This window comes from Pangasianodon hypophthalmus, chromosome 1, assembly GCF_027358585.1.
Source record: "Pangasianodon hypophthalmus isolate fPanHyp1 chromosome 1, fPanHyp1.pri, whole genome shotgun sequence".
Taxonomy (NCBI): Eukaryota; Metazoa; Chordata; class Actinopteri; order Siluriformes; family Pangasiidae; genus Pangasianodon; species Pangasianodon hypophthalmus.
This window is the reverse complement of record NC_069710.1, coordinates 3,243,775-3,254,831: the sequence shown is the minus strand read 5'-3', so window position 1 is coordinate 3,254,831 and position 11,057 is coordinate 3,243,775. Positions and strand designations below refer to the sequence as shown.

General features: G+C 37.1%; 1 protein-coding gene across 2 annotated transcripts in view; it reads right to left on the bottom strand.

The window, feature by feature from the left end:
* The window catches only part of plecb (plectin b), a 114,545-nt gene that overhangs the window by 11,964 nt on the left and 91,524 nt on the right, over positions 1–11,057 (bottom strand). Inside the window, exons 14-33 of one of the 2 annotated variants that reach the window (XM_053227729.1) lie at positions 10,737–10,830; positions 10,453–10,607; positions 10,024–10,321; positions 8,716–8,793; positions 8,470–8,631; positions 8,257–8,361; positions 8,080–8,175; positions 7,686–7,811; positions 7,451–7,603; positions 7,213–7,367; positions 6,738–6,864; positions 6,019–6,202; positions 5,866–5,886; positions 4,756–4,913; positions 4,495–4,670; positions 4,240–4,378; positions 2,853–3,209; positions 2,612–2,695; positions 2,417–2,521; positions 2,156–2,254 (exon numbers count right to left, since the gene is read on the bottom strand). In XM_053227729.1, the coding sequence (XP_053083704.1) occupies positions 2,156–2,254; positions 2,417–2,521; positions 2,612–2,695; positions 2,853–3,209; positions 4,240–4,378; positions 4,495–4,670; positions 4,756–4,913; positions 5,866–5,886; positions 6,019–6,202; positions 6,738–6,864; positions 7,213–7,367; positions 7,451–7,603; positions 7,686–7,811; positions 8,080–8,175; positions 8,257–8,361; positions 8,470–8,631; positions 8,716–8,793; positions 10,024–10,321; positions 10,453–10,607; positions 10,737–10,830 (2,872 nt within the window). The remainder of the gene's footprint in view (positions 1–2,155; positions 2,255–2,416; positions 2,522–2,611; positions 2,696–2,852; positions 3,210–4,239; positions 4,379–4,494; positions 4,671–4,755; positions 4,914–5,865; positions 5,887–6,018; positions 6,203–6,737; positions 6,865–7,212; positions 7,368–7,450; positions 7,604–7,685; positions 7,812–8,079; positions 8,176–8,256; positions 8,362–8,469; positions 8,632–8,715; positions 8,794–10,023; positions 10,322–10,452; positions 10,608–10,736; positions 10,831–11,057) is intronic. The other variant, XM_053227748.1, reaches the window with a different exon arrangement.

The following is an 11,057-nucleotide window of genomic DNA, read 5'->3' as shown; positions in this document are numbered from 1 at the left end:
TGTTAAGGTAGATTTTCTCAAAACAAAACTTGCAATCAATTAAGGCATGACAATGTGTTATAATTAATGTATGGAGACAGCAGACATTTTCACAGCAACTGACAATTTAACTGCAAAATCATGCGACTGGTGCACTGGTTCCATTTAAGCTGTTAAACGGCTGCCGAAATGGCCAGTGAAGCTTTGAATGTAAATATAGTGATGAGGCTAGAACTGTAAATTCATTGGCATATTGTCATAATTCATTTCTGTATGGAGACAAAACATATTCTTCTAATAATCTATAGGGATGTGCTCTTATAGTATGACAGAGATTACTGTTATAAGAAAATAATCAACAATGGAAGAGATATTACAACCCTGGAATTGATCAATTTTCCTATAACAGCAAATCCCAGTGTGTTTTATTCCTCTTATACCATGGCAATGTTTATATGTTTTCATTTACTAAAGAATAAAACATCATAATTTTTTTTATCCATTCAAAGTTACTAACGTTGTGTAATCTAATACTGTGGAATATCCATGAAATATAGTTAGTTAGTCTGTAATACCACTTACGTAATAGCAAATGTAAACAGCAGCTTCTCTCTCTTTTTTCCCTCTTCCTTGAAGTTAAGACAACAGCTTATCATGTTACTGACTGTTACAAAACACTGACAGTGAAGTCTCCTACCCTAAATGTTAACTAAACATCTCCTTATCGAAATCTTCACCTCAACTCAACTATTATATCTTTTTCTCTGTTAAATAACAAAATAAAGTGTGTTTATTGATAGGCTTAAATTACGTGAATGCCCACCATACAAGTTCCTGTGAATTAGTTACTATAAAAATGCCTGAAGTACATTAATGTGTACATCAATATATATCTGTCATTTGCCTTGCGGCACTGTTGTAGAAAATGAATGAACAGCTTGAGAATTCAACTGTGCCATGGTATAAAAATGTTTCATATTAAGAAATGTATATAGTAAATGTATAAATAGTAGAGAAAAAGAAAATGGGACATATGGGAGGGATTACTGCTGAAAAGAAAAGAAAAGATAGGAAATGCTATATACTGTATATACAACAGAAAAGATAGTATTCAGAGCATTGTGTATGGCTCAGCTATATGTAATTACTGCAGGAATTCATTAATAAAGCAGTACAGCCAGCAAAACCAAAAAGGTGCATATTCGATATAAAATGAAATTAATATATATCTAATTCTCACTGTCCATTTTGGATAATACTATGCAAGATATTATACTGCTATTCATTACACGTGTGAATTAGGAGTAATAGCAGGCTTTTGTCACTGACAGTTCAGATTCCACTGTATTACTACAGTTAATGTTACTGGTAGCAAAATGTAAAAAAGTGAGAATTAGATAAATTCATTAAAAATTTTAATGATGCATAATCAAGTTTTAGAGAAGAAAAAGTGAAAAATCCAAAAGACATGAGCAAAGTGAAATCTTTACCTCTTTAGTGCCCAAACAAGATAAGCAATCATCATGACAAAGCACTGGCAAGCAGTTAAGAGAAGCAAAGAAATAAAAAGGTTAGGGTTAGAAAATGAGGAAAGAAATTTGTTATTCAGTGAAAGCTAAGAAACTCAAGGCTTTGACTGATACTGAGAGAAAGTAGTGTAAAAGAAGAAAGGGATAAACAAAAAGCCTTAATACACAACTGAATGATTTTTAAGGTATGGTTTAGGGATATAATAATAGATGTAATATATCAGAAATCTATTTTATATTGCAATGATGTAATTTATTAGCTATTTATTATCATTTAGTATATTGAATTTTTATACTGAAAATCAGCATTAAGGCAATTGTTTGTCGAAGTACTCTGATGTGGCATTGTTCCCCATAGATCCTGAGGTTATTCTAAGTCATTTCTAAATCTGTAAATATTTGAGATGAACTTGTAGAATATTATTATATATTCTGACACATTCTTCAACTGTCAACAGATCTGTGGTCTGTGATAGTTGAATTTCTTATTTTCATTTTACTGATATTTCTTTCCTCAACACCAAATAACACCAAACGTCCAGTCATCCATACATTAATAGATGTAGTTTTGAGTAATTTGCCAGATGGTTAGGGTTAGTGTGTTGATTTTGTTTGGAACAGTTAAGACTCTTTAACAAGTCACGCACCTCCTCATTCTCTAGGCGGCTCAGTGTGTCTGTGATGAACTTGATGTACTGGCTGGTCAAGGTCAGCAACTCACTATAGCGAGTCCTCAGTGTTACATACTAATTAGGGAGGAAAAAAAAGCATTTCAATATTGGATTTTAAGTATCAATATACATCAGTCTTTTAAAGAACAATGAAATTAAAACAGAGTGAAATATATGAAGATAAATGAAAATATACGAGGGTCAAACAAAGGCAGCAGTTATTGAAAATTCATTCACCTCCTGAATGATGGTATCAGATGCAGACTCCATCTTGGTTTTCTTCAAAGGTGAAGTCAAGGGTTCTACCTGTGCTTTGTAAGCGACCAGCTGAAGTTCATAATCCTGAAATAAACAGATGCTTGTTAATATACTATAAGAAAAGGGCATGATATGGAAAAGAACTCATGCAAAAATGCAAGTTAATGAATTTACCTTAATGGTGTCAATGTAAGCCTTGGCATATTTATGACATTCGTCACATTTCTCTTTGTTTTTCTCAATCTCCTCCAAAAGTTTCTGTAAAGCAGAGATTCATAGCATACATTCTCTCAGATAAAAGGATTTTTCCTCATGATATTAACCAAAACACAGTGAGAAATGTATTTGATTCGACTTAAATGCTTCAATCCAATCTGGTGTTATTTGTAAAGAATGAGATTGCGTGAAATGGCACCTTTTCTTGACCCAGCTGTTCTTTCAGGGTCTTGCTGTCAGTAATGGGTATGGCCTGGATCTTCTCCTGCCTTTGTCTAGCGTCTGTGATCCAGCGAATAAGCCAGTCATAGCTTTCTCGATAATATCCCAGCTGCCTCCCCAGCTGCTCCAGCTCACGCTGTCGAAGGTCAATCTGGGTAAAAATGGCATGCCAGCGCTCCTGCAGGTTGGACAGGAGCTGCTTGTAGTGATCAAGCTCAACGTCCCTCTCTCTGTGCACCTGGGCCATGCGCTCACTCACAGCATTAGCCTTAGCCAGCTCTCCCTCAAAGGCATCAAAGACAGGCTGTTTGCCCTCTGCCTCACTGCGCATTTTCTGTAGAACATAGGGATAAATATAAGAAACATGCACATTTACAAAACCGGGCAGATCCTAAATTCATTAACTAGCCCACCAGGCAAGTACAGCTCCAATGCACTTGCTCGGTCATATGATTTGATTGCCCAGAATTATAAGTAACTGGGCTAAAAAGCAGTATCTAACGTATAAAAAGTACAACAAGGTACATGCATGAGCATGTAATATTACAGACAGTCATTATCCTTTCCTGATGATGATGGCTCTGATGTAGCATATTGTGTTTGAGCTGTCAACAACAACAACAAAAAACAACAACTCTATTTCAGGCTGTTTACTGTGGTGTTCTTTACTCACTTAAATCTCAAATAAAAGACATTATTGGCTTGCACGAATGTTGTTATGTGACTGTGTAATACTATTTATATAATTTTTGCCTCAGTGTGTTTTGCTCACCCTGAGGAATTGGTCTATCATCCATACAAGGTAATAAATGCTTAATGAATGCGGTATAAATACCCATTAAATGACCAGCGATTTTGGGAATTATGCTATCTTCAGTATCAATATGCATTGTATCCCTAAGAAATATATTTTAAAAAATGCTTTTGTAAGTCAATAGTATGTGTAGGAGTAGGTGTTTTCTTTCTCTATTTTTGGATGAGAGAAAAAGCAGCAGCCGTCTGAATCTGCTTTCCAATCAGGCAACTGCAAATAAAAAGCTGACTAAAAAGCATGGACACATAATCCAGGCTAGTGATTTGCCCACCGCTTTAATGTTTTACATTAAATGCAAAAATGTAAATGTTATATTTACATTATAATATATATATATTATTATTGCTATTATTATTATTATTATTATTATATCATATTTGATAATAGACCTGTGTGCTTCCACGAAAAACATCTTTTGACACCTTTTTTTTCCAAAAAGCCAATGTAAAACTAAACAGGCAGTTTGTAAGTGCAGTACAGAAAGGAGAAAGACATGCTGTGATAGCAGCTACATATGGCTCAATATATTTTATGACTACATTTCAGTCACCTTGAGTTCAGTACGGTAGGACTCCACTTCCACGATATCTGTTGGGACGGTGTAAACCTTGCGGAGTTGATCTTCATACTTTTTGAGAATGTCCTCAGCCCCTTGTGTACTGCGAATCACCAGCTCTATTGTCTTCAGCCTAAGACAATAAGCGTGCTAGTAAATAACCTCAGTTAGGAAACAGCTGTTGTTAAAGGGTGGAAAAAAACCCTGCACACTAAAAAGATTTTCTAAATGTATAAAAATCTTTTTTACTTCTCGAGGTAGACTGAAGACAAGCAGTGGGTATGGTCCATCTTCTGCAGGGTGATGTCTAGCTCAGAGCGGAGGACTGGAGTGCTGGACTGCTCAGGAGAGGTGAATACCTCTTCTGCTTTTTGAGCCACCTTATCCAGGTTCTTCTTAATGCCCTCCAGCTCCACGTGCACTTTCTGCAAGAGCAACATAGATGTGTTTAGGGTCTTCTGATTTAAAATTAATGAGTACATGAATAAAACAAGGGTTTAGAGCTCTAACTTTCTGGTCTGTGGCCTTTTGGAGGCAGTCCTTCAGTGGGTCTTTTTCCACTGGCTGGCGAATGCGGGCCACTGTGCGAGACTCACAGTCCTCAATCTTCAGACGCAGGTCTCTGACTTGTGTGATGTAGGTCTTACACACCGACTCATCCTGCTCACCTGTGGGAAGGACAGACTAGTCATCACAGATCGGCAAACAGCATTATGGGTAAACTAGAGTGCATACTTATACATATATAACATACATATGTTTAACATAACAGTACAGTGAAGTGAATAATTTACAGTATCAGTTTTCAATCAAAACAAAACAAACAAACAAACAAACAAAAAACCCTCATCACTCTGAAAGTTAACAGCATATTACACCAAAAACACATCGTTCTGAGAAACAGGTGAAAATCTGTTTTGCTAGGAAGCTAACTGGTTAACAATTACCATATTACGTGACAAGAACATTTGACTTTTTCCCCTTCATATGAGTAGGTGAATAGGTAAAGGCAGAACTAACTGGCTAACAGATAAATAGTAGTTGCATCATAACTGTTTTAGCCACAGGACATGCAAGTGTTGAAAAAATTGGGAAAAATTACTGAATTGATGCTGGAAATTAGTTTCTTTCAGCTATTTTTGTCATGTTACATAAATCAGAAATATAAATAAAGAAGAAAATAAATACACTGGACTCAGCAGCACACTTTTTCCCCACAGTTTTTTTTCTACCTTTCCCATCAGACCTTCCATAGCTTCCCCAATGTAGCATTATGTGCAGCATCCAACATGCGTGCATCTCAGGTACCTCACAAAGTACCATAAGCACTCAATCAAAGCACATACTGGCTTTAGAAAGTTGACTACTTTTGAATTTTGCTTTTAATAACTGACTCAGGATGAATGCTTTCTCTGTCTGTTATTGTGTATCAGTCAAAAATTATTAAATGTGTCTATATAGGTGAAAAAGGAAACACAAACCATGCACTCACACTCTTGAGATCAACAGTTTGCACAATAAAAATAGCAAGCATCTGGTTTAGAGCTTAATTTTCAGAGCTGATGAAAGTTTTCATCACTACCTACAAAAGCATCCTACAGCTATCTGGATGCAACTCACCTCTTGCTCTGATAAGCTGTCCTGTAAGGTGAATTTCACAGTTACCACACAGTACAAACTAATATTACCTTCACTGCCATTCACTGTTTTACCTAATGATGCACTTTGGCAAAACAGGTTTATAGTCAAACAGGTACGAGGAGGTGGGCTTACCTTTCTCCATAGTTCGGAGCAGTTCTTCATAGTATTGTGTTGCCTTCTTGTAGTCTTTCTCAGTTTGCATGCGCTCATCTGGGCTGAAGAGTTGAGAGTTCTTAGTGTCTTGCAAAAAGTCCTGGTAGTGAAGCTCTATATTCCTCAAAATCTGCCTGTACTCATCCACCTTCATGGTCTTCAGCTACAAAACAGTCACATTAACCAAAAAGACATTAGTGTAAAGTTATGGTACTCCATATCTTTTTCATTGTTAGTTGCATAATATATTGTTTAATCCATCTGTCTTTTACAGGACAAGAAATTGCAGTAAGGCATGAATCTGTTTTTTTCTACTCAAGTTAAAAGAACAAAATGGCAAAGTCTTTTCTTATTGTGAAATATCAAAGAATTTTAGCAATAGCAAAGCGCCCGCAAGTTAATCTGTTTACATGTTCTTTACTAAAAATACTCTGAAATGAACTTATTCTTATCATGAAGGTATTTATTTAGCTGGAATCATTTTTATGGCCACCTACTAACAGCTAGTCCCTTTAGTCTGTCAAAAACAAATCCCTTTTTTCAAATCCCTCAATCTGTAATGAACTAAATTGGGCTAAATTTTTGGGTAAGAACACTGGATCATACACATACTTGTGAAATGAGTTTATGAAATACAGTTGTGAAATGAAATGAATAAAATGCATGATGCACATTATAAACAGTGTGTGAGAACTGACTATGGTGATGTTCCATGAGCGAATAAGCTGGATGTCCCTCATCAGGTACTGCCAGGACAGCAGGCTCTTCATATCACCATGCAGTCTCTGCCACAGAATCGTCATCTGCTGGAGACCAGCGTCCAGACTAAACAGTACAGAGAACAGAAATATACAATATTAATTGAGGTCCTTAATAATAAGGCATTAATAAGGCATTTTAGGTTGAAATCATCATTTTGGTGATGTTAATAATTTTTCAGATTTCTGGAAAAATTGCATCTGTAACAGTTCTCTTAGACTGAAGTAATAAAAAATATCCAGAAAAAAATATTTTTTTATAACAGTGCATCTTTTCTGGTTAAACAACGGAGCAAAGAAATGAGATTACACCTTACTGTTCTGTTAAAGTCTTTAATCTTGAAATTTTGCCTAAACCGCTCTTCTCTGAAAAGAAATAATGGTTGATTTTGAATGTGAAATAACTAGAACTTACTTAGACACACTCTCTATAGCCTCTTTGTTCACTGGTGGCACAATAAAGCACACAGAAGGTACGGTGGCCTCATTGCCTGAGTGGTTTAGGATCTTCCACTTATAAGGCTGTGAGTTGTTGAGAAGAGCACACTCTTCTCCTTTGTGCATTGTGATCTGTTCAGAACCGAAAAAGAAAAAGCCTGAGCAAGTAGTACACAGATATGTGATCTGATAAAGGTGCAGGTGCTTTTACTAACCTCCATCTGTTTGAAGTCACACACTGCCTGGAGTGGCAGCTTGCCTTTGATGGGGGTGGTGGGATTGCGAGGCTTAATCTGGATGATGCTCTTGGCTCTCCTGCTGAGGCCAGCCACGTTAGTTTTAAACTCATTCAGCTGCTCCTTCTCATCCTGAAAGAAATGACCCAGTGTAAGAATCGACATTTGATAAACCCTGTGCACAGAATGACTCGTTAATGCAGGAGATACCAACCATTGCGTCCTGTAGCAGGTCCTCCAGACGGGTGGCAGTGGTACAGCGATCGCATGTGTACTTCTTCTTCATGTTGTCCAGCATCTTCTTCATCTTCTCATCTGTCTCTTTGACATCAGCAAAGAACTGCAAGAGCAGGTCAGAAGAAGCGGTAAGAGTTTTAAGAAAAAAAAGGAAAAGCAAAAAGAAGTATAACATTCAGCTTCATCGTACGAGGATGAAGGACAAAGTAGTCATGGCAGAAACTGTGTTTTATGTTTTAAGAGACTTGCTGAAAAGCCTGGCACAAATTTAAATGAAATAAACTGTCATCTCAGAAGCCTCCCAAACGTGCCCTCAATGCCTCTCTCACATATCAGGGTGTCACAATTTAATAAGTAGTTGATTTGCTGACCTGATAGTATGCAGTGTTCTCTTTGAGATGAGCCTCAATACAGCAGCAAACCTGAAGGATCCAACTCCACTGGGTCTGCAGAGCTGCGGTGAAAGCCTGGGACGAAAAAAGAGCATGAATAAAAAACAAACAAACTCCAGTGTATTGCAGAATATCTCAGCCAAAGCAAACTCTTACCTCAACAGTCTTACGGCCTGGATGACCATCCTTAATGAGTCTGTCTCCTGTGGTCTGGATGTCATTGATCTTCTTCTCCCGAAGCTCCAGCTCCCGCATCAGTCCCTGAGACACAACCAATGAGTTATGATTGGTTATGTCTAACCTCTAAACTCTCTATAAAATTCTATAGACATAAAATGTCATTTAAGGAATTGCCTATATCTGCCTTACGGAGTAGTTCTCTTTCTTTGCTGTCATGTTAGTGTTACGGTCACTCCAGTCAAAGTTGACCTCCTCCTCCTCCTTATCATTGAGCCACATGAGCTCTTTAGTGGCAGCACTGACAAAAGCATGGAGCTGATCAAGCTGCCTCATGCGAGACTTGGATGAGTTCTGAACACAAACAATATCACGTCACTGACAGTTTCTGCAAATAAACAACGTAATACTGAAGGTGACTGAAAGAACAATACTCACCAAGAGCTTAGCGTACTGAAGGTCCAGTTTGGCAAGATATTCTCTGTATGTACTCTTGCTGGCAGGAGACAGCTGACTCTGAAACACACAGGAAGTATAATGTTACATCTGCAAAACACTTGCTGTCAATACTAACAAATCTATATGAAATATCTCAGGATAATAACTCATACTACAACTGACCTGAGAACTATGCAAACTGCATTTGTCTTTTCAGTGCCTACTGCAGTTAGCAACAGACTTCAACATTGTCCTTACCACATGCATTTAATTAGCATAATAATTCCTGTGTGTCTAGGCTTTTGTTTTGTTAGTGTTGTCATGCCTTTTGCATTGTGACTGTTGAAGATTTTTAAATAGTACCCTAATGTCTACTATAATCAGGCATGCATATACATGCATATACAAGAGCCATGACTTCTGTATCAGAGGAAGCATCAACCCTTTTATGAAAGCTGGATAAATAAAGGACCAGTGTAAAAACCTGAGAGTAACTATGCAAGTTTGCCAAGATAATACACTGACAAGGCTCTTCATTTATCTAGGCATCCTTTTTTCTCTCACTTCTTATATAGCTGCCCGTCCATCCAAGACTGAGTTCAAGTATATTAAATTTTTATTTTGATTTTAACAATAACCTCTGCCACAAAGCAGTTTTACACAAATCTGGATATAGCTGTAGAAAATTAAGGCAATACTATTTTTGTTAAAAGCAGAGGTTGTCGATATGACAAAATTATCATATGATTCTTTAAGGCATTTCTACAATACTTCATATGTAGGTTTGCTCACTAACTGCCAGCTATACAGTAGTGTTGCATTAAAAATGTTATAAATAATAGCAAATTTGTTTATTATTAAATAAATGTGTAATAAATTTAGTTTAATTTCTTATATTAAAAAATATAATTTATTTATAAGTACTAACAAAAAAAATAGCAATTTATTATGAATATTATATCAATATTAATATCAATATTATATCATCATTATATCATCATATTGCCCATTGAAAGAATGTTCAGTTTGAACATGTTGTGAAGTCTTGGCATGTTTTTAGGAAGTGCCTCTAGTACAATTCTCCTACTATTCACCACAGACACAGCCTCCTTTTGTTGTACGTACTGATAATGAATATTGAACAAGAAGACATCCTATCCTAATGGTCTCTTAAACTACCAAACCCACCTCTGACTTCCCCACCCAATAATCAGTTCAATTCCTAGCACTTGCTTGTAAATCACTTTCAATAGTTCTTCCAAATTAATATTAATACATGTCTATTTTTATTAACTAATAATATTTTACCTCATCAGTTCGCGCACGCTCAATCTTGGCTTTAAAGTCCTCCACTGTCTGATGTAGGCCTCTATGGCTACCCAGCTGGGACTCCACAGTGGGCAGGTCCGAGCCCCACTCTGCAGTTTCAATCCTGCGTTGGTTCTCTTCCACCCACGCCAGCAGATCTTGGGCATAGCGCAGAGTTACATCATCCAGTTCGGGCCGCTGCGAGACCCGAGAGCTCACAGAAGGCGTGATTCCTGCCTTGAGTCTCAAATTATAGTCACTGCGCAGATTCACCAGACGCTCGTGAAGACGGTAAACCCTAGGAGAAGAAATCTCTGAGTTATCCACTTCAATCTGTGACTGACGCAGCATCTTTTCATTTGATCATTTAATATTAATTCAATTAATCTTTATTAAATGTCACAATTAACTTTATTAAATGTCACATACCTGCGGTACATCTGCTCAGCCTGTAGGTGGCGCCCATCTTTGAGAATCTGGACGTCGTTGAAGAGGAGACGGATCAAGCCATCAGCCTTGTCTAAGCCTCTGTCAACCTCAAGTGTGTTCTGGGCTGGTTTGCCTGCATTTAACAGTCGGATATCCTACAGCAGGAAGAAAACACACTCTTAATGAAAGGTAGGAAATGTGTCTTCTATGTGGCTGGAATGTGCAGAAAGGGAGAGTCAGAAGCACCAGTGTTCTAATAAGAGTTTCTAATAATATTCACTCACCGATTGCAGAAGGTTCTCCATCTGGTTCAGCTGCTCCTCACACACACCAGACTCCATCTGCACCTTACTAACTATCCGCTGGAGCCGCTCTAACCTGGATCACAAAAAATGTTTCACTATTTAATGAGTCCTTCCTTTTTTCGAATTAATAATGAATAATATACATTGACTAAATAAATAATAAGAAAATTCAAATATAAAAAAAAACATAACTGATCAGGAATATACAATTATAGATCAATATTTTATAAACTAAACCTTAGTAAACACTCACAGCCTCCCTGGTTGAAGCAAGTATTCTAACCCATGTGGATCTGTCAC